Source organism: Pseudophryne corroboree, chromosome 8, assembly GCF_028390025.1.
Source record: "Pseudophryne corroboree isolate aPseCor3 chromosome 8, aPseCor3.hap2, whole genome shotgun sequence".
Classification (NCBI taxonomy): domain Eukaryota; kingdom Metazoa; phylum Chordata; class Amphibia; order Anura; family Myobatrachidae; genus Pseudophryne; species Pseudophryne corroboree.
In genome coordinates, this window is record NC_086451.1 from 339,408,628 (window position 1) to 339,432,205 (window position 23,578).

The 23,578-nt window shown below is 46.4% G+C and overlaps 1 protein-coding gene and 1 non-coding gene across 4 annotated transcripts; both read left to right on the plus strand.

The window, feature by feature from the left end:
- The first annotated feature begins 8,478 nt into the window (after positions 1–8,478).
- On the plus strand, positions 8,479–20,330 carry RBMX (RNA binding motif protein X-linked). 3 transcript variants are annotated; one of them, XM_063937429.1, is made up of 9 exons: positions 8,479–8,583; positions 9,306–9,421; positions 9,617–9,723; positions 17,991–18,126; positions 18,533–18,637; positions 18,779–18,902; positions 18,993–19,118; positions 19,204–19,295; positions 19,736–20,330. In XM_063937429.1, the coding sequence occupies exons 2-9, from the start codon at positions 9,313–9,315 to the stop codon at positions 20,041–20,043; spliced, it is 1,107 nt and encodes a 368-aa protein (XP_063793499.1). In that variant the 5' UTR covers positions 8,479–8,583; positions 9,306–9,312; the 3' UTR covers positions 20,044–20,330. The 3 variants fall into 3 exon arrangements, with proteins under 3 accessions (XP_063793499.1, XP_063793501.1, XP_063793500.1); XM_063937431.1 differs by having other exon boundaries at positions 8,480–8,583; positions 17,991–18,120; XM_063937430.1 differs by having other exon boundaries at positions 8,532–8,610.
- Positions 9,465–9,539, plus strand: LOC134953849 (small nucleolar RNA SNORD61). The gene has a single exon (XR_010185818.1). It is a non-coding gene; the product is annotated as a small nucleolar RNA SNORD61 (small nucleolar RNA).
- Positions 20,331–23,578: the final 3,248 nt, after the last annotated feature.

Sequence of the window (23,578 nt, forward strand, 5' to 3'; positions counted from 1 at the left end):
TGCGAACGAAAGATTAGCAGAATTGCGAATAGACACTTCTTAGCAGTTTCTGAGTAGCTCCAGACTTACTCGGCATCTGCGATCAGTTCAGTCAGTTTCGTTCCTGGTTTGACGTCACAAACACTCCCAGCGTTCGCCCAGACACTCCCCCGTTTCTTCAGACACTCCCAGAAACGGCAGCGTTTTTTCACACACATCCATAAAACGGCCTGTTTCCGCCCAGAAACACCCACTTCCTGTCAATCACATTACGATCACCAGAACGAAGAAAAAACCTTGTAATGCCGTGAGTAAAATACCTAACTGCATAGCAAATTTACTTGGCGCAGTTGCACTGCGGACATTGCGCATGCGCATTAGCGACTAATCGCTCCGTTGCGAAAAAAAATTAACGAGCGAACAACTCGGAATGACCCCCATGGTTTTGCCCAACTGCTAACAAAAATCCTGCTGCGATCAACTCAGAATTACCCCCTATATCCAGAGCGAGTACAAAATGAATACAATTTGATATGTGAGAAAATTGCGAGAACAATATATTTGGAATGTTACTGAAAGGTAAAAACAGCAGGAGGGAACCATTCATATTTTGCCAAATATAATATTGTGTCATTGCACTCCCGCAATGCCCAATGCGGCATCAGGACAGGGCCATCATGCAGCAATTTAGTGTGAATTTTGCCGTCAAGCAACTGGACTGCCCATTTCATAGGGGAAGTAAGCAGATTTGGGAGGCTGGCTGTCTCGGGAGCCTGGGAGTACTCACTGTAATTCAGGAGGCTTGTAGACATGCCTGGAGACTAGGCAAGTTTCTCTTGCAGATATTTAACCAGACCTTTTCAGGTAAAATATTAATTTCCTGCAAACAACAAAATTAGTATTTTTCTGCGTATCAGTGAGTACTCCACCATGCACTTTCATCACTATGGACTGCGCACATTTTTTTATTTTTTTTAGGAAAGTCTCACACTGATGCCTTAATTTGTAAGGTGGTGTCTTGTTATATTGAATTTTATTAAAAGCATTAAAGTGGATTTTTTTTCCAATGTTCTTACAATGCAAATGACAGTGTGTATGAACTATGGGCCTAACTCAGAGTTGTACACTAATGCAATTGAAATTGCGATTTTCTATGCAACACAACTGCTATTATTAGCAAGTGAAGTTGCTGTCCACAAATAAAAATAAGACGCCACCGGCATGAACACAACTCATTTGTAATTTGGGTACACATATGCAGGCCATATGTAAGAATGCTAAACATTGCCTATTTGAGTAAGTCTATGGCTGCACAGACTAGATGCAACAGTAGTCAGGCAGGCAACACCACGTTTTTGTATACAGGAGCTCACAGCTGATACATACCCTCCAACATGACCCGCCCCACTAGGTACAAAATGAACGTTATGGTAAGAACTTACCGTTGATAACGTGATTTCTCTTATGTCCACAGGTATCCACAGGATAACATTGGGATATTGTCGAGCGACAGCGAAAATGGCACCAACACGGTCACGAGCTTTCTGGCCTCCCAGGATGCATTGGGGCCTCCACTATATAGTCCCGCCCACTGACTCAGTCAGATCAGTTCTTTCCACAGCGATTATAGGCAGGAACATTAGGTAGAGACCTGTACAGGCGATAAGAACACACATGCACACCCTTCCATACAAGAAGGAAGAGGTTTTTAGTGTTTGTCTAGATCCTCAAATCAGATGCGTCCGGGTGGGATCCCTGTGGATACCTGTGGACATAAGAGAAATCACGTTATCAACGGTAAGTTCTTACCATAACGTTCATTTCTCTGGCTGGGTCCACAGGATTATCCACAGGATAACATTGGGATTCCCAAAGCCATTTTAGTGGTGGGGACGCTCCTGATTGCACAGGAGGACCTTTCGCCCGAAGTCTGCGTCATGAGAGGCAAAAGTATCCAAGGCATAATGTCTGATGAATGTGTTTATGGAAGACCATGTGGCTGCCTTACATATCTGTTCTGCTGATGCACCCTGTTGTGCTACCCAAGAAGGACCTACCTTACGTGTAGAGTGTGCAGAGACATTAGCCAGAATAGGGAGATCTGTATGAGAATAAGCTTCAGATATTACCATTCGGAGCCATCTCGCCAGCGTCTGTTTACTAGCAGGCCAACCTCTCCTATGGAATCCGTAGAGGATGAAGAGGGAATCTGTTTTCCTGATGGCACTAGTACGATCTATGTAGATTTTTAAAGACCGGACCACGTCCAGTGACGCTTCTCCCGCAGATAGTCCCGATACCTGAAAAGCTGGGACTACAATCTCTTCATTCAGGTGAAACTTTGACACCACCTTTGGAAGATAACTAGATCTCGTTCTGAGAACTGCTCTGTCTGGAAAAAAACTTAGGAAAGGCGACTTACATGATAATGCTCCTAAATCTGACACTCTTCTGGCTGACGCCATTGCCAGTAAAAAAAGAACTTTAACCGTTAACCACTTAAGATCTGCTCTCTCAAGTGGTTCAAACAAAGGACCCTGGAGAAATTTAAGAACTAAATTCAAATCCCAGGGAGCTGCAGGAGGAACAAATGGAGGTTGAATATGTACTACTCCTTGGAAAAAAGTACGTACATCCTGTAGGTCAGCAATCTTCTGCTGAAACCATACAGTCAACGCTGAGACTTGCACCCTCAAGGAAGCAACCTTCAACCCCTTATCCAATCCTGCCTGCAGAAAATCCAAAATTTTAGCTACTTTAAAGGCTCTTGGATTGTAATTTTTTCCAGAACACCAATGAATATAGGCTTGCCATATTCTATGATATACACGGGCCGAAGAAGGCTTTCTTGCTCTAAGCATGGTTTGGATTACTTGCTTTGAAAATCCTTTAGCCTCTAAGATAGAGGTTTCAACAGCCACGCCGTCAAAGACAGGCGATCCAGATGACTGTGACAACAAGGACCCTGCATTAACAGATCTGGACGTTGAGGGAGCAGTATCGGTGCTTCCACGGACATTCTCCACAGATCTGTGTACCAATGCCTTCTTGGCCAAGCTGGAGCTATTAGAATGATTGCTCCTTTTGCCTGTTTTATCTTTCTCACTACTCTGGGTAACAGAGATATTGGAGGGAACAGATATGCCAGCTGAAACCTCCATTCTACTGACGGTGCGTCTACCAGGACTGCTCCTGGGTCCCTTGTTCTTGATCCGTACCTCGGAACTTTGTTGTTTAGACGAGACGCCATAAGGTCTATCTCCGGTAGACCCCATCTGTTCACCAGTGTCTGAAACACTTCTGGGTGTAGTGCCCATTCGGTTTCCTGAATGGTGTGCCGACTGAGAAAATCCGCTTCCCAATTTAGTACACCCGGGACAAATACTGCTGACAAAGCTGGGAGATGGAGTTCTGCCCACTTTAGAATGGGAGTTACTTCCTCCATCAGACTCTTGCTGTGAGTCCCTCCTTGATGATTTAGGTATGCTACTGCCGTCGCATTGTCTGAGCGGATCTGGACTGGTCTTCCTTGTAGATTGTCCTTTGCCTGAACTAGGGCCAAGTAAATGGCTCTTATTTCTAACAGATTTATCGGCAGGCGACTTTCCCTTGCGGTCCATTTTCCCTGGAACCATAGGCTTCCGAGTACCGCCCCCCAACCTTGCAGGCTGGCATCTGTCGTCAGGACTTGCCACTCTTTTATCCAAAAGGGTCTCCCCTTGTTTAAATGGTCTGTCTGTAGCCACCATGCTAGAGACCTTTTTACATTTACTGGAATCTTTATCATCTGATTCTTTATTGTTTGATGATTTCCGTTCCATTTTGTCAAAATGAGATGCTGCAATGGTCTGGAGTGGAATTGCGCATATTCCACCATGTCGAACGTTGATACCATCAGACCCAACAGTCGCATTGCTGCATGGACTGACATTGTCTGGGCTTGCAACGCTTTCTGAGCCATGACCTGCACCTTGACTATTTTCTTCTCTGGTAAAAGAACTCTCTGTAGGTCTGAATCCAATATGGCTCCCAAATGAACCATCCGCTGTGATGGATTCAGGGACGACTTCTCCCAATTTATGAGCCACCCGTGTCTCTGTAAACAAACTATCGTCTGTTGGAGATGGCTCAACAGTAAATCTTGCGACTGTGCTAAGATTAATAGGTCGTCTAGGTATGGGAATATCCTTATCCCTTGTTTGCGCAGACAAGCTGCCATAACCACCATGATCTTGGTAAACACCCTGGGTGCTGTAGCTAGCCCGAAGGGCAGAGCTTGGAACTGGAAGTGTTCCTTGAGGATGGCAAACCTGAGGTAACACTGATGTGATAGTGCTATAGGCACATGTAGGTAAGCATCCCGCACATCCAGAGATACCATATAGTCTCCCGGTTCCATAGCCAACATTATGGAGCGTAACGTCTCCATGTGGAACTTCGGGATCCATATGTAATTGTTCAACATCTTCAGATTTAGAATTGGTCGATATGACCCATTTGGTTTCTGGATTAGAAACAGATTGGAGTAATACCCCTGTCCCTTTTGTGATGGAGGTACTGGGACAATCACACCTGACTGCAGTAATTTTTGGACTGCTTCTTGCAGGGCATTGGCCTTCGACTCTATACGAGACGGGCTGGTGCAAAAAAATCTTTGAGGAGGCTGCCTCCTGAATGGGAACCCATACCCCTGAGATACTACCTTCTGCACCCAGGCATCTGTTGTTGACTGTTGCCATGTGTGTGCAAATTGCAGGAGTCGGCCCCCAACCCTGGAATCCTCCAGGCGGAGGCCCGTCTCTTCAGGCTGAGGGCTTTTGTTCAGGTTTGGAAGCTGGCTTTTTGCTAGCCCACTGCTTCTTACCCCTGGATTTAAACTGGGGTTGTTTAGGCTCCTCTTTACCTTTCGCTTTGCTTTGCCAGCGAAATGAGCAAAATTTTAAACCCTTGGACTTAGGGTTGTAGGTAGCCGGAAATCTGACCTTCTTCGATTAGGCCTCTGACTCTAGGATATCCGATAAAGGTTTTCCAAATAATATATTACCCATGAAAGGCAATGCTTCCAATTCCTTCTTGGACTCCGCATCTGCCTTCCAGGTCCGTAGCCAGACTGCTCTGCGAGCGACTACTGCCAGGGCTGAAGCTTTAGAAGCAACAGTGCCTACATCAATGGCTGCTTCTTCTAAATACTGGGCAGATTGTCTTAAACGGCAAAGACGATCCTCTTGCTCCCTAGTAGGAGAGGGGATGTCATTCTCTAGTTCCTCTATCCATTCGCCCATTGCCTTTGCTACCCAGGCCGAAGCCATAGCAGGTCTTACCACTGCACCCACAAGAGAAAAAATATTTTTCAATAGGCTCTCTACCCTCCTGTCTGACATCATTCAAAGAGGTAGATGACAGTGGCAAAGCAGATTTGTGCTCGAGTCGCAGAACATGTGCATCTACTTTTGGAGGAACTTCTCTCTTCGAACAATCTCCAGCAGGAAATGGATAATAAGAATCCCATCTCCTAGGAATCTTATACTTTTTACCGGGCGCTGCCCCATCATTTCCGTCAACTCCTCTGACGCTGGAAATTCAGCTTTCACTGACTTTGTTCGTTTGAATACAGGTGCTTTTGCTTTTAACGCTGTCTTGGCTGGTTCTTCCAGAGAAAGCACAGCCTTTACTGCATTAATGAGTTCAGCTACATCATCTGAACTAAAGCTCTGCGACTGATCATCATACGGAGTTGAATCTATTGTTTCCGCATCATCATCCGATGTATCCTCTTGTGTAGTCTGCCATACAGACATATCTGTCTTAGGCTTACCTACCCCTTGGTTGCTTGTAGAGGCTAGTGGAACCAAACCATAGGAAGGGAGCTGCATGTATGGGTTCATAGTGTAACCTAACCCCTGAGGTGGTGCTACTGGAGCTAACCTGTCCGCTATTGAAGACAGAGTCTTTGCGAACATATTCCATGGTGGCTCTACTGGAGGTTGAACTAACTCCTGTTTTTTACTTCGCTGAAAAGCGAAACAGTTTGCACACAAACCCTCATAAGTGACCAATTGAATCATATCAATTACCCCTGACTTACAAGATAAGCATGTTAGGGCTGTAGGAGTGCTTGACAAATTCTCCTCATCACTTTTGCCGCTCACAGACATTTTTTCTGATATTGACTACACAATTTTGTGACTGAACCACACCCTATAATCAGTATATAGAGGTGAAATCAATCTGACCACAGTGCACCTGATTTGAGGGTCAGAACAGGACTGACATTACACAGAAAAGTCAGCACACATACTAGCAGTCAGTCACATGTTAAAGCATTAGACATTGTCATGTGAGAATACAACCTCCATAATAACTTATACATAAGTAGGAAATTTGTACTTCTGTTTAACTGGTTCTTTTTCAACATAACATGCAGAAAACACAGTAATATACAGGTCTCATATGCAATAGGTACTAAAAATTAACAGTGCACACTAAGAAGTAGAAGGAATTTTTAGTACTGTATACCCTGCCTCCAGGGAGCGGGATACAGGGAGACTCACCACACTTCCATATCCAAGCAAAGACGCTCGAAAGACGCTGAGTGGATTCAGACGCTACTGGTGTACACTGCCGCTCTTGGTAACTGATAACGGACACGGACGCTCACCAACGGACACGGACGCTGAGCGACTCCACGTGCATGCAGACACTAAAGGCCTGCGACTCGGTCTGGGCGGGTTTATATCCAGTGTACACAACCGCAGCGTCTAAGCTGCGACCGAGTACCCTCGTGGTAGCGTCTGAGCCGGAAGTGAGGTCATTCAGTTCATGAAACGAGAGACCCGCGGGAACTGGCCATGAACTCGGAGGAGGGACGGCCAGGAGAGCGTCTGAAACCCCCTGTTGACTTAAACTCCCAGGATCGCGGCCTCACCTAGTCCTGGCGCCTATGATCCCCGGAGCGTAGCGCTGTCACACTCATCTCGAGAGCTCGGCGCATCAACACGCTGTTTGTAGTCTCCACCAAATCAGCGTAGCTGTGTCCTGACCCCTCTAGTAAGAGGAAGTCCATATACTCACTGTCTCCCCATGCTCCGGCCACAGCCTGGTAACGTCTGCTGGACCTGCTAGAACATCCGACACAGACGCCCGTCGAGACAGCACTGTACCGCGAAGGTAAGCGTTGTTGCGACCCGGTGGGGAGTTGTTGGAGCGACTCTTTCTAATACACGTTTAAGACGCTGTTAAGAGAAGTCGCTCAAACAAAAACAGTAAGTCTATAAAAATAAAGTAATGGAAACTTGAGGCTGCTTTCACAGCAGCCCTGTGACCATGCGGCTTCCTGCCGCACCAAGCAAAAAACTGATCTGACTGAGTCAGTGGGCGGGACTATACAGTGGAGGCCCCAATGCATCCTGGGAGGCCAGAAAGCTTGTGACCGTGTTGGTGCCATTTTCGCTGTCGCTCGACAATATCCCAATGTTATCCTGTGGCTAATCCTGTGGACCCAGCCAGAGAAATGCTCTGTTTCTGGACTTCCCTCTTAATTTATTATTGCCATCACCTGTGAAGAAACAGCTTTCTTATCATTTAACTAGTTCAACACAGGTGATGGAAATCATAAATTAAGAGGGAAGTCCAGAAACAGAGCATTTTGTACCTAGTGGGGCGGGTCATGTTGGAGGGTCTGCTGACATCAGATACATGGTCTGCAAACTGCCATGACACGCCTGCGTTTTTACAGCCATTCCCTACTGACGCCATGTTACCATCCACAAACTGTCATTTCCTGTCACTTAATTTGCAACTGAATCCTTATTTCCAACGCATTTGTAAAAGCGCCTTTGCGCATATGCTTTGTGATCGCAGCGCATTCAGTCTGCCGATAATTGTTCAATTGCGAAAACATCAGCATAGCACGTAACTCCCAACATGACCCTCTCCAGGAGGGACAGAATGTTCTGCTCCTGGACTTCCCTCTGAATTTATGATTGCCATCACCTGTGCTGTAACACCTTTCTTATCTATTCACCTGTTAAAATCAGGTGATGGCAATCACAAATTAAGAGGAAAGTCCAGAAGCGTAGGATAGCGTACAACTGTAAATTAAGCCCTATAAAGGCTAACACATTATGGGAAAGGTTAGTTGATGTAAAGAGAATATAGTATTAATAAACAGAGCCGCTGCAATTGTAAAGCGCGGGAAGCAGAAGGAGCTGGACAACCTCCCGCACCAGCGGCGGCTCCGATGTTTAATATTAAATGCATGAATAGTTTGCAGCATGTGATCGCAGCTAAGCTGCTTCCGGGCCTAGAGAGAGCGAGACAGAGACCCTCCCCCGCAGCCCGCACCAATGGCTTTGCGGTTACAGACCCGCCCCGTGACGTCACGTAGGAAGCAGCACGCCCTCTCGTGCACTGTAGCGCTGTACTGGCCGCAGCTGTCGCGCCTCACCACGTGACCCTCAGACGTGACCCTCTGCCATTCGTGCATCTTCGCATCCTGGCACTGCAGCCTCGTTTTGACTGAGTGACGTCAGTACTATTTAAGACACACGCATTCTTTGTCCGCGGTCATTTTATTTGCGCAGTCGTTGAGGGAGGAAGACATCGGTAAGTGAATGGGAGCACTCTCTCACGGTGGGTTTTTTTTTTTTATTAAACGTGGTTAGTATATAGCGGGTGGATGGAAATTACCGTCGGATGCGGTCTCGGGTTGGCCGTGTGCTTCGAGGTCCACAGTGGGTGGCAAGTTTGGGGCAGCGGCCATGCGGGACGGAGCCGCCATTTTAGGGTCCGCCATTTTAATCACCCCTGCGCAGCTTTGTGAGGCGTGTTGCTGCTAGCGGCTGTAGTAGTACCCGGCTGCCCCTCGCTGTCTGTGCTGGCGTTTATGGTGGAGCTGTGCGGGCTGGAGGCAGCGTTGCAGGCGGCCTTAAATGCGTGGCTTTTCCTCCCGCACTGCTGCCCGCCATCTTGTGCCTGGGTGTCGACCCCCACCTCAGCCGGGCCTCGGACGGCCGTTACTTCGGGCACGTCCTCCATAGTCTCTCACCTGAGGGGACCTGAATAAGGGTGCACTGCTATTTTAGGAGCATTACATACCACACGCTCAGGCCCTTGGGAGGCTGCTTCCTCCCCTGATATCTCGGGTGCATACTGAAGTATAGTGTTTTTATGACCAAGTGTATTTTATATGTAGTGGTTAAAACATTTATTGGGCCTACATGTTTACGTTGCTTGTACCTGTAAGCTAATGCTATTCTGTGTTCTGAACCTGCAGATCTCTGCTACTGGAATTAATGTGCATCCTCTCCTCTCTTCTTGGCCTTTAGTTTGAAAATGCTGGAAGCTGACCGTCCCGGGAAACTGTTCATCGGTGGCTTGAACACAGAGACCACAGAGAAAGCTTTGGAAGCAGTGTTTGGGAAATTCGGGCACATTGCAGAAGGTGAGTGTTGCCAAAGAAAGATGTCTGCTGTGGAAGAGTGTGAGCTATGATGATTACTTTGCATTGATCATGTGTTGAATTGATAAAGCTTAATTGTCCTCTAAGAAGTTCTGAGCTCTTGTAATGCTATATGCATGTAGTCTTTATATTGTGACCTTGTCAATGATCTACAAATGTGAAATATTTCCTTCCCAGTCCTGTTAATGAAAGATCGTGAAACAAACAAGTCCAGAGGCTTTGCATTTGTTACCTTTGAGAGCCCTGCAGATGCGAAGGATGCAGCAAGAGAGCTGAATGGGAAGGTATGCACATGGTTACAACCTTAACACTACTTTGCTTCATTGGCCCAAAACATTCCTTAAAGTATACGTTTATATATAATTTCCTCTAGTAGTTGCCTACAGGTAACAATTATTAAGTACACAGTAGGGTTGCTGTCTTTAATTGGATGCTAGTTTACAGTTTGGGAATATAATTTTTTTTTTTTTTTTTTTTTTTTTTGTCAGCTGTCGCCATTCTGATGCTGGGGGGGGGGGGGGGGGGGGAGGAGTGGCGGCTGTATCTTGGGATCTGGGGTGCCCCTGGCACCCACATATTTGAAATGGGAAACATGCATGTCTGAAAAGGGACATGATCTTGTGGGAAAGGGGCATGGCCATACAATAGTACCCCCAATTCAAATGATGCTACACAGTAGTACCCATTTTACACATCATACCCACACAGTCGCAGTTCCCTTTACACATTATGCCCACACAGTAAATTCTTAACACCGAGGAGGCAATGCCACCCAAGGCTAGGTAGCATAATCAAATAGTAATGTAAAGTGCAGCGCACTACCTAACTCCTATTCAAATGTACTTAGCTGTAGTCCACCCTCGGCACATAGCCATAGCCCCCACCAGAATACAGCATTTCGTTATTTTCCCCCTCCCAGCAACAAATAGCTGTAGTCCCCTCCCCAGTCACATAGCTGTAGGCCCTCCCCCCAAATATAGATGGTCCCCTTTCCTGCACATAGCCCAGCTCCTCCTCAAGCACATACATAGCCTACCCACATAGCCCTATACCCCACCCTACAACATCCCAGCAGATACCTGTAGTGTGTGGCATTACCTGCTGTGCCAAGCTGCCTGTGCATTGCCTGGGATGGAGGGCTGAGTATCGCTCGGCAGGCAAGAGCTGGCGCCGGTGTCTGGCACCAGTCTATGTGAAGAAACTAAAACTTCAGCTCCCAGCAGCCCTTGTTGGGAGTTGTAGTTTATTTTCACTTTCTTCCCTGTAGTGCATTACTGTGCCACACCAGCTCCTGCCTGCTGAGTGATCCTCCATCCTAGGCAATGCACAGGCAGCTTGGCACGGCAGGTATTGCCAGACACTGGGGCTTAAGGGATTCCACCAGTTGGCTGAGGGTGGCACCATCATGTGGTGCCCCTGGTGAGTGTCCTACTGGCCAATGGGTAGATATGCCCCTGCTGGACTAAAAAACTGGGGACATACCCCTCTGCAAATTCTAGGGAATTGCTAAATGAGATGCACTGCAAGTGGTACTTCAGAGTTTCCTGTGAAGATATTAATAAACATGGCCTTGTCAAGCTGAATGGGTAGTTAAGAGCATTGGTAACTATCCTTAGTCTGCCACTACTACACATGGACTGTCTTGATATACTGCAAACATCTAGGGTGAGGAATTCTTTATGGCTGTGCACCCAGTCTCCGATCCTAAATTTAAAAATTCAGTAGTTTTGTAGTTTCCAAACAGACCAGGTTTAGGCACAACACAAGTAGTGCCAAAATTGGTCACATGGCTCAATTCATAGCTCTATCCAGATTGCCACCTCCAGGGGGGCTGTGAGTGTAGAAACTGGTGCTGTTTGCAGCCAAACTGAACAACAATTTAATTTTTCAGGTGATATGTAGTGGCTGCTGGTGCAATCAACGATTAAATTCCCCCCATGCTGTTCTATTTTCCATGGTATGCGGGAGGTGCACCAGTCCATGCATTCCCAGCACATGACTGGAGGCAGGACACATATTAAAACTAGGTGGTAATTGGTGCCTAGTGGGAATGCTAGTGTCTTTGTCCATGCTAATACAGAGTTGATGCAAAATTTATCTTGTAAGACGTGAAGTCTTGGCATGGAGACTTGTTCTGTTATTTGGAAACTTCCTGTATTACTTCCTAGAGATACAGATATATGTGGAACAAAAGACGGCGTCACTCCAGATCTTTAATGTGCTAGTAGTGTATTTCAAATCAACATCACGAAAACCAACGTTTCAGGGCCCGGTAGCCCCTTTGTCAAGGTGTGTAGTGCAAAGAAGGAAAAGACTTTTCCTTCTTTGCACCACACACCCCTTGACAAAGGGGCTACCGGGCCCTGAAACGTTGGTTTTCGTGATGTTGATTTGAAATACACTACTAGCATGTTAAAGATCTGGAGTGACGCAGTCTTTTGTTCCGAATGCTTATCCAAGCCAGCACGGAGGGCACCCAGGCAAGCTAAAACTGCAGGACCAGGAGTGCCTGGCACCACTGCCATAATACATACATACATACATATAGTAGATAGATGATAGATAGATGATAATAGGATTTTGGTACTTACCAGGTAAATCCTTTTCTTTGAATCCATAGGGGGCACTGGACGCCCACCCAGAGCAGTTTTACCTACTTGTGGTTAGTTCTGAGGATCTTATGGTAACACACTTTCACCGACTGGTTCAAGTTACAAGTGCTGGTTAGGGTGTCAACTGTTTAGTTGTCAGTAACGTTATGTGTTAACAACGTTAGTGTCAGTTATGTTATATGTAATACTCCATTATCAACCTCTCAATTCCTGTTCGGCTCAGTAAAAAACACTGAGATGTGCTCGGGGATATGGAGGGGTGGAGTGTTACTAAATTTAAATATTCAGTGCTGTTCCTACGGAAGCCCGTCCATATCCCAAGAGTACTCCAGTGACCCCTAGTGGATGAAAAAGAAAGATAGATAGATGATAGATAGATAGATAGATAGATATAGATATTTTATTTCTCTGACGTCCTAGTGGATGCTGGGAACTCCGTAATGACCATGGGGAATAGACGGCTCCGCAGGAGACTGGGCACATCTAAAGAAAGATTTAGGACTATCTGGTGTGCACTGGCTCCTCACCCTATGACCCTCCTCCAAGCCTCAGTTAGATTTCTGTGCCCGGCTGAGCTGGATGCACACTAGGGGCTCTCCTGAGCTCCTAGGAAGAAAGTATGTTAGGTTTTTTATTTTCAGTGAGACCTGTTGGCAACAGGCTCACTGCATCGAGGGACTAAGGGGAGAAGAAGCGAACCTACCTAAGTGGTGGTAGCTTGGGCTTCTTGGGCTACTGGACACCATTAGCTCCAGAGGGATCGAACACAGCACCCAACCTCGTCGTCCGGAGCCGCGCCGCCGTCCCCCTTACAGAGCCAGAAGCAAGAAGGTGGTCCGGAAAATCGGCGGCTGAAGACTTCAGTCTTCTCCAAGGTAGTGCACAGCACTGCAGCTGTGCGCCATTGCTCCTCATGCACACCACACACTTTGGTCACTGATGGGTGCAGGGCGCTGGGGGGGGCGCCCTGAGCAGCAATACTGACACCTTGGCTGGCAAACTGGCACCATATATAGCCCCAGAGGCTATATAGGTGCTTTTTAACCCCTGCCAGAATCCATAAAAATGCGGGAGAAAGTCAGTGAAAAAGGGGCGGAGCTATCTCCTTCAGCACACTGGCGCCATTTTTCCCTCACAGCTCCGTTGGAGGGAAGCTCCCTGGCTCTCCCCTGCAGTCAATACACTACAGAAAGGGTTAAAAAAGAGGGGGGGCACAATTTAGGCGCAGTATACAATATATATAGGCAGCTATAAGGGAAAACACTCTTATATGTGATATCCCTGTGATATATAGCGCCCTGGTGTGTGCTGGCATACTCTCCCTCTCTCCCCAAAGGGCTTTGTGGGGTCCTGTCCTCTGTCAGAGCATTCCCTGTGTGTCGGTACGGCTGTGTCGACATGTATGAGGAGGATAATGATGTGGAGGCGGAGCGAATGCCTGTAAATGTGATGTCGCCCCCTGCGGGATCGACACCGGTGTGGTTGGACTTATGGAAGGATTACGTGAAAGTGTCAACTCCTTATACAAAAGGTCGACGACACAGAACAGCCGGCTACTCAGCTTGTGCCTGTTCCAGCGTCTCAAATGTCATGGGGGGCTCTAAAAACGCCCGCTACCTCAGATGGCAGAAACAGATGTCGACACGGATACCGACTCCAGTGTTGACGACGATGAGACTAGTGTACCCTCCAAATGGGTCCACCCGTTACATGATTGAGGCAATGAAAAATGTATTACACATTTATGATACCCCAGGTACCACATAAAAGGGTATTATGTTTGGTGAGAGAAAACTACCAGTAGTTTTTCCTGCATCTGAGAAATTAAATGAGGTGTGTGAGGAAGCGTGGTCTTCCCCCGGTAAGAAATTGATAATTTCTAAACGGTAATTGGCAGCGTACCCTTTCCCGCCAGAGGATAGGTCACGTTGGGAAACACCCCATAGGGTAGATACAGCGCTTACACGCTTATCAGAAAAGGTGGCACTACCGTCTCCGGATACGGCCGCCCTGAAGGAACCTGCTGATAAAAAGCAGGGGGTTACCCTAAAAGATAGTCACACACTCGGGCATTATATTGCGACCAGCCATTGCTTCGGCATGGATGTGCAGTGCTCCTGCTGCGTGTTCAGATTCCCTGTCGGAAAATTACTATGGATAGGGACATTATTTTGCTGACAATAGAGCATATAAAAGACGTGGTCTTATACATGCGTGATGCACAGAGGGATATTTGCCGGCTGGCATCAAAAATAAGCGCTAGGTCCATTGCCGCCAGACGGGGTTATGGACTCTGCAATGGTCAGGCGATGCCGACTCGAATCGGCACATGGAAGTTTTGCCCTATAAGGGGGTAAAACTGTTGGGGGATGGTCTTTCAGACCTCGTTTCCACAGCTACTGCTGGGAAATCAACTTTTTTGCCACCGGCTACCCCACAACAAAAGAAAGCACCGTATCAAGTACAGTCCTTTCGGCCCCAGAAAAGCAAGAGGGCTAGAGGCTCATCCTTTCTGCCGAGAGGCAAAGGTAGAGGAAAAAGCTGCAGCACACAGCTAGTTCCCAAGAGCAGAAGTCCTCCCTGCGTCCGGTAAGTCCACAGCATAACGCTGGGGCTGCTCAGGCGGACCCGGGTACGGTGGGGGCCCGTCTCAGAAATTTCAGCGCCCAGTGTGCTCTCACATGGATCCCTGGGTCCTTCAAGTATTCTCAGGGGTACAGGCTGGAGTTCGAGACGTTCTTCCCCCCGCCGTTTCCTAAAATCTGCCTTACCGGCACCTCCCTCTGCCAGGGAGGCGGTGTTGGTGGCTATTCAACACTATAATCACAACAAGTGATTGTCAAGGTGCCCCTCCTTCAGCATGGAAGGGGTTACTATTCCACAATGGTTGTGGTACCGAAACAGAACGGTTCGGTGAGACCCATCTTAAAATTAAAATACTTGAACTTTTATATCAGAAGATTCAAGTTCGAGATGGAATCGCTCAGGGCGGTTATTACGAGCCTGGACGAGGGGGATTACAGGGTCTCCCTGGACATCAAGGATGCGTACCTGCATGTCCCCATTTACCCTCCTCACCAGGAGTACCTCAGATGTGTGGTACAGGACTGTCACTATCAGTTCCAGACGCTGCCGTTGGAGTTGTCCACGGCACCGAAGGTCTTTACCAAGGTAATGGCCGAAATGATGATACTCCTTCGCAAGAAGGAAGTTTTTATTATCCCGTACTTGGACGATCTCCTGATAAAGGCGAGGTCCAAAGAACAGTTGGTAGTGGGGGTAGCACTCTCTCGGGAAGTGCTACAACAGCACGACTGGATTCTCAATATTCCAAAGTCACAGCTGGTCCCGACGACACGTCTTCTGTTCCTGGGAATGATTCTGGACACAGACCAGAAAAGTTTCTTCCAGTGGAAGCACACGAGTCCTGAAAAAAAATGGTAGCTTCGTACGAAGCATAATTCCATTCGGAAGGTTCCACGCAAGGACGTTCCAGTGGGAACTGTGGGACAAATGGTCCGGGTCCTATCTACAGATACAACAGCGGATAACCCTGTCGGCAAGAAACAGGGTGTCGCTGCTGTGGTGGCTGCAGAGGGCTCATCTACTAGAGGGCCGCAGATTCGGAATACAGGACTGGGTCCTGGTGACCACGGAGGCCAGCCTTCGGGGCTGGAGTGCAGTCGCACAGGGAAGAAATTTCCAAGGAGATTTCGCTTCACATAATTATTCTGGAGCTAAGGGCCATTTACAATGCCTTAAGCCAAGCAAGGCCCCTGCTTCAGAACCAGCCGGTACTGATCCAATCAGACATCACGGCGGTCGCCCATGTAAACAGACAGGGCGGCACAAGAAGCAGGATGGCGATGGCAGAAGCCACAAGGATTCTCCGATGGGCGACCTACACCCGGGAGAATGGGGACTTCTTCCAGAAGTTTTCCAAATGCGGGTAAACCGTTGGGAATGACCACGGGTGGACATGATGGCGTCCCGCCTCAACAAAGTTGAAAAGATATTGCGCCAGGTCAAGGGACCCTCAGGCGATCGCTGTGGACGCTCTAGTGACACTGTGGGTGTACCAGTCGGTTTGTGTTTCCTCCTCTACCTCTCATACCCAGGGTACTGAGAATAATAAGAATGCGAGGAGTGAAAACCATACTCGTGGTTCCGGATTGGCCAAGAGCTTGGTACCCGGAATTTCAAGAGATGCGGGCAGAGGACCTTTGGCCTCTGCCGCTCAGACAAGACCTGCTGCAGCAGGGACCCTGTCTGTTCCAAGACTTACCGCGGCTGCGTCTGACGGCATGGCGGTTGAACACCGGATCCTAAAGGAAAAGGGTATTCCGGAGGAAGTCATCCCTACCTTGATCAAAGCCAGGAAGGATGTCACCGCAAGACATTATTACCGCATTTGGCAGAAATATGTTGCTTGGTGTGAGGCCATGAAGGCCCCGAAGGAGGAATTTCAACTGGGTCGATTCCAACACTTCCTGCAAGCAGGGGTGACGTTGGGCCTCAAATTGGGGTCCATCAAGGTCCAGATTTCGGCTCTGTCGATTTTCTTCCAGAAAGAACTGGCTTCACTGCCTGAAGTTCAGACTTTTGTCAAAGGAGTTCTGCATATTCAGCCTCCTTTTGTGCCCCCAGTGGCACCTTGGGATCTCAATGTGGTTTTGGCATTCCTGAAATCACATTGGTTCGAACCACTTAAGACTGTGGAATTAAAATATCTCATGTGGAAAGTGGTCATAAGATGGATAGGGCAGAATTGAGGACTCGTCCTCAGTTTCTCCCGAAGGTGGTCTCAGCTTTTCACTTGAACCAACCTATTGTGGTGCCTGCGACTACTAGGGACTTGGAGGATTCCAAGTTGCTGGACGTAGTCAGGGCCCTGAAAATGTATGTTTCCAGGACGGCTGGAGTCAGAAAAACTGACTCGCTGTTTATCTTGTATGCACCCAACAAGCTGGGTGCTCCTGCTTCTAAGCAGTCTATTGCGCGCTGGATTTGTAGCACTATTCAGCTGGCGCATTCTGCGGTAGGATTACCGCAGCCTAAATCAATAAAAGCCCATTCCACAAGGAAGGTGGGCTCATCTTGGGCGGCTGCCCGAGGGGTCTCGGCTTTACAACTTTGCCGAGCAGCTACTTGGTCAGGGGCAAACACGTTTGCTAAATTCTACAAATTTGATTCCCTGGCTGAGGAGGACCTGGAGTTCTCTCATTCGGTGCTGCAGAGTCATCCGCACTCTCCCGCCCGTTTGGGAGCTTTGGTATAATCCCCATGGTCCTTACGGAGTCCCCAGCATCCACTAGGACGTCAGAGAAAATAAGATTTTACTCACCGGTAAATCTATTTCTCGCAGTCCGTAGTGGATGCTGGGCGCCCATCCCAAGTGCGGATTGTCTGCAATACTTGTACATAGTTATTGTTACAAAAATTGGGTTTTGTTGTGAGCCATCTCTTCAGAGGCTCCAATTGTTATCATACTGTTAACCGGGGTTCCTATCACGTGTTATATAGTGTGATTGGTGTGGCTGGTATGAGTCTTACCCTGGATTCAAAATCCTTCCTTATTGTGTCAGCTCTTCCGGGCACAGTTCCTAACTGAGGCTTGGAGGAGGGTCATAGGGGGAGGAGCCAGTGCACACCAGATAGTCCTAAATCTTTCTTTAGATGTGCCCAGTCTCCTGCGGAGCCATCTATTCCCCATGGTCCTTACGGAGTCCCCAGCATCCACTACGGACTACGAGAAATAGATTTACCGGTGAGTAAAATCTTATTTTTTTTTGGTGCAGGGGCCTCATTCTAGATATGGGTTGGTGACAAAGCTCACTTGATGGGCTAAAGAGTGCTTAACAAGGTCTTGGTTGTGGACATAGAAGTTGCAATGAGCTGTGTGCTTTCTTAGGTTAACTCTGCCTCTTTTCCCAACACAGGCTTTGGATGGGAAGCCAATAAAGGTAGAGCAAGCTACAAAGCCCTCTTTTGGTGTAGGAAGTAGACGTGGGCCTCCACCACCGCCAAGAAGCCGTGGGCCTCCAAGAGGCCTCAGAGGATCAAGAGGAGGTATAGGTCTGCATAGTACATGATCAGTATTAAGCAGGACTGTGGATTCTGTAAGCCAAGTCTTCAACTCAGAATCTTTTTATTTTACTGTTGGAGTCTATACTTTGGTTTACTAACTTCACAGTCCTCTTAAATTCCAAACTTATCTTTACAATTATTATCAGACACATTATTAGGGGGTTTACCCAGATTTGTTTTTTAGATTAATGGCTTAGTGTGATAAAAGCCACATGCCACAAGGGGCATTGGCTCCTTTGCTACCAGTGATTTGTCTTGCTGCTGGTGGTAGATGTGGCATGTGCCTATTTTCCACTGAGCCCCACAATTGTAATACCACTGGGTTTGATGGGTTGTAAGTGGTTTTAGTTGGTGTTAAAATAGTTATCGAACCCTATTTTCTTACCCACTTTAGGAGGCTCATCAAGAGGGCAGATGCCACTTAAAAGAGGACCACCACCAAGAAGTGGCGGCCCCCCACCTAAAAGATCAGCACCATCTGGTGGCATGGGTGGAAGAGGTAAATTTAAACTTGAATGTTCACACTTTCTGGCTGGATCTCATGATTTGAACGTTGCCATTCAGCATTTCGAGCAACATAGAGTGCAAAGTTTAGCAATGGTGGTAGAACATAATGACTTTCTAAATGTTTTGTCTGCAGCTCCATTGTCACGTGAAAGAGATGGGTATGGAGGACCACCCCGTAGAGACTCTATGACCTCTCGCAGAGATGTGTACATGTCGCCTAGGGATGATGGCTATAGTGGAAAGGACCGGTATGATAGGTAAGTAGGTCTACCTCTGTTATTAACCTGTTTTTTATTATTATTTTAATATTTTTATTTGAATGGTCCTAAAATGTAAATATTTTTCAGTTACTCTGGCAGAGATTACGGAAGCTCCAGAGACTCCCGAGATTATGCTCCACCCCCAAGAGATTATGCCTATCGGGAATATGGCCACTCAAGTTCCCGTGAGGATTATGGCTCCAGAGGATATGGGTATGTGCTCAAATGTATCTGCAAATATCCAAAGTAAAACTCCTCCCTCCCCCTTTGCTTCCAGCTAACAGTAGATTCCTTTCAGGGAACGTGATGGCTATGGAGGAGGAGGCCGTGATAGAGACTATTCAGATCATCCGAGTGGAGGTTCTTACAGAGACTCTTATGAGCCTTACGGTAAGGTTTTATTTTACAAAGTACTGTTTTTCAGGATACTTATTTGCCCCATGGTGAAGATTAAAAAAAAAAAAAGTTTTTAGGGCAAATTATATTCTCCTGTACATGGAATATAATTAACCTACAGCAAGATAAAAAAAAAATACCCCAGTGACACAAATGCAACTCTGGATATCATGTGGCAGAATCTCTTCAGTCTTAAGATGCTGCTCTGGAGCTCGCTACCCCAATGGGATGACCTTTTAAAGTGTGCCTAGTCTGTTAATGCCAACAATCTAGGTTATTTTTTACTTGCCATGCCCTCCCATCCAGTAGAACTTCCCAAACATGGCAGACCTTAAAATAAACAAAATGCAAGCAAAAGTAAATAAGGTGCAATTATCAAATTGAAATGTGATGTAACTCAGTGTTGCCCTATTGCCTGACCATTGACCCTGCAGGTAACTCACGTAGTGCCCCACCTGCAAGAGGGCCCCCTCCATCATATGGTGGAAGCAGTCGTTATGATGATTACAGCAGCGCACGGGATGGTTATGGAGGCAGAGACAGTTACTCAAGCAGCAGAAATGATATCTACTCAAGTGGGCGTGACAGAGTTGGGAGACAGGAGCGCGGCTTACCCCCTACAATGGATAGAGGTTATCCTCCTCCACGTGATTCATACAGCAGCTCAAGCCGGGGAGTCCCCCGAGGCGGTGGCCGAGGAGGAAGCAGATCTGACAGAGGAGGTGGCAGAAGCCGATACTAAACACAAAAAAATCTTAACATGGACCAAAGATGTTCTATTATAGCAAAGTGGCATTTGCTCTGCCTTTACCATCAAAGGACTCAAAAGGAGTTTGATTTCATTTTTTTTATTTATCTTTTTTTTTTAACCTGTACGTTTTCTCCTCAACAAATTTTATGTTCATTCGAGGAAGTTGAAATGCTTAATCTTCACAATTTGTTAGCCTATCTCTGAAATGTACAATGTATAGTATAAGTTGTGTATTAGTGTTGTAACTTTTTTCAAAGTAAAGTTTCACTGAAACGCCACATCTCCTCTTATTTTATAATGGTCCCCCAGCTGATAACACATCCATTACAATGGCGACTACAAAATAAGGATAACTCAACCATATAAATTGTAGTTGGTACGCTGCTAACACAACAAACCTGAATCTCCAGAAAAGGTTTATCAAATTGGTGTGTATATAAAGGATCTTGATTACATACACTAAACCTGGATAATGCGTACCCATCTTGCCTACAGTTGCTGTCGAAAAAGGACTTTGCACACCCCCCCCAATTCTGAATTTGACACGTGGTAATCTGCAGTTCATAAAAGTAGGCCATGTCATTCAGAGGCTACCAAACCATATGTGCTGTTACTGTTTCAATGTGTTTGCAAATCTGTAGTGTCACTCTTAAAGGCATGATTCTAAAGGCTAATGAAGAACCAAATGAAGTATCTCCTCAAAGACCATGACAGACTAAAACAAGTGACTATCTACTGTAAGCCTTCAAATTCCTGAGAAACTGCAATGAGGGTAAGCAAAGACGACTAGCTTTGTTTTTTTTCAGTCTAAGTCAAACTTGCGCTGCTTATGTCTCATGATACAGAGTTTACATTATGGAAATTAATGAAACATGGAAAGGCACTGATGGATAACTAATATACAAACAATATTGTGCTTGGATTAAAACTTACACCAATTAGTATGGGAATAATGGATACTTGCTTTTAATAGGAAAGAGGTTTCACAGTAATCTAATGAGTAGGTGAAATGCTCTCTGGCTCCCATGTCATCTCTAGCCTCGGATGTCCTAAAAGACTAAAGCACACTTCATAGGTTTTAAAAACAAATCTGAACAAAAAGCTGCTTAAAGCCACATGCACATGTATGACACATCAATCCTTGATGATTCAAAAACTTGAATGTGCTGGAGACCTACAACATAAATAATGGCAGTGCACAATGGAAACTACGTGCCTTAAGTCATCCCAATGTTCCTTTCCAAACCAATGCCTCCTGGATGTCATTGAGGTTGAGGCTGCAGTTTGGGTGGGGGGTGGTGAGGGGTGTGTGGAATTGGAGGTTTCCTACGAGCTTTTCTTAAGTTGACTGTTTTGTTTACAGGTTGAATCTTTCCGATCATGTAGTTAAGCATCCAGTTGAGAACAGAGGCTGATACTTGTCCCAGAACTCTGGTATGAGCACCTAATTTTTATGTAAAAACCTTGTTTGTGCTGATGTGGGGGATCCTGTCTCTCTGTTGCAGTGATTGGGAACATCTAGATGTGGAAATATGTATGTCTGATTTAATGTTTAAGCGCTAGTCTGGCACTGTTGCATGTGATGTTCCTGGAACAAGGAGTATGTTACCTGGTCACATCACATGTGATGTGCTACCCTGCTGTGTCCTCCGTCGTGTACACCAGTGGTTCTCAACCGCTGTTCTGTACCTCCACAGTTCATGTTTTCCAGGTCTCTTCACAGGATTGCAAGTGAAATAATTTGTCCACCTGTGGGTCTTTAAATGTTGGTGAGTAATGAATACACCGGTGCACCAGCTAGGTGACCTGGGAAACATGACCTGTTGGGGGTACTTGAGGACCGAGGTTGAGAACCACTGGTGTACATGAAGAGATACTTTCTGCAAAAGTGCAGGTTGGACTGCCTCTGAATCCCCCGGAGTGATTCGACGGTCTGACCACCTGGTACTGCTTCCGTAATTGCACTTCATAATGGCATGCGGCTGGCATTCTGTGGTGCATGTTTCAGGGTATTTGTGTGGGGAGGGGAATTTGGTTCCTCTTTCAGAACAATTTGGCTGATCTCTGCATATGCCGGCATAAAGTCTGCATATGGTGGTTGGGATTAATAACAAATGGGGGAGGGAAAACGAAGTACCTGATAAGTGTGTAAAAACAATAAAAAATGTCACAACGGCTATTGGGGTTACGAAAAGGGTGTCCTGATGTGTTCTCCCCCCCCCAATTGACCATTGTATTGGTTATCTGCATTAGTGTTCTTGTTCTTTGTAAACGTTTGCACTTAGAACACTGGCTATTGCTTTGTGCAATTTTAAGATTCCAACTTCTGGTACTTCTGCTTTATCCTCAGTCTTCCCAAGCAGCTGGTCTGCATCTAGCTGCCCTTTGAATGTAATATGTAGGACGCAATACTGTAAGTGATATTCAAGTTATTGACTTTTGTTTCTCTTTAAGGCTACTGTATGCGTACTAGCGACTGGATCCTGGCTTTGGTGAAAAGGCTGACCAACTACTGATGTATGTGTAGCATAATGCTACTGGTGTAGGTATTTGGAGTAAGTGGTTTCTTTGGATACGGAAACAAAATGCTGTAGGGATGGTGACTGTCGGACGGCAGCTTCTCTGCAGTTAGAAAACCCAACATGGGGTGTTAAGGAGTCTAACCTGTCCCCTGGGGGTTACCTAACCCCATACCAACATAGTGGCTACTGTGATGCGGCATCTGTGTTCTGTACCGTTTTGGGATTCTGGCACTGAATGGTAACAGCGTCCCATTGTTTTGCCTCTAGTATTTATCTTGGACAGATGTGGTTTGCTGTTTGGCTAGTTTTTTTTACAAAAAAGTCTCTTCAGTTATTAAACTACAAATCCCATCAGACCTTGCCGCCTACCACAGGCCAGAATATTCTAGAGGTGCTGCAAGTGAAAATAGTTTCACTCTGCATTTACCTATAACCTTTTAGGTGTCTATTCATGAAGCAGTGATAAGTGTGAAGAAGTTGCCCATGGCAACCAATCAGCACTGAAGTAACATAATTAGCATGCTATACAATTGTACAGAGCAGCTGATTGGTTGCTGTGGGCAACTTCTCCACAGGCTTACTTCTCCACTCTTCTCACTGCTTCATGAATAGACCCCCTAAAGCCTTTATTTTATCAACCAGACTTTTGCTAATTATAGCATATATGATCATAATGAAGTCGCAGTAGCCATAAAGATTAGTGGAGCACCTTTTTATTACTACAGAAAAAGCCTGTCCACAATTATACATTAAGATACCTAGCAATAGTGGTGAATTTATATGAAAGTTAAAGGTTAACAGCATGTCCTGCGTCAATGGTTCTGCCCCTCATTCTAGTTAAAACCTGTCCCACATCTTGCATTTAGCCAGTGATGCTGTGAACGTCATAGCATATAGAATTAACCTATAATAGACCTAAAGAGGAGTTAACCCTTACAACTTGTGTAGTTATGTCACCCTGGAGGGATAGGCATTAAAAGTTCCAGACTACTAACCAGGAGCTT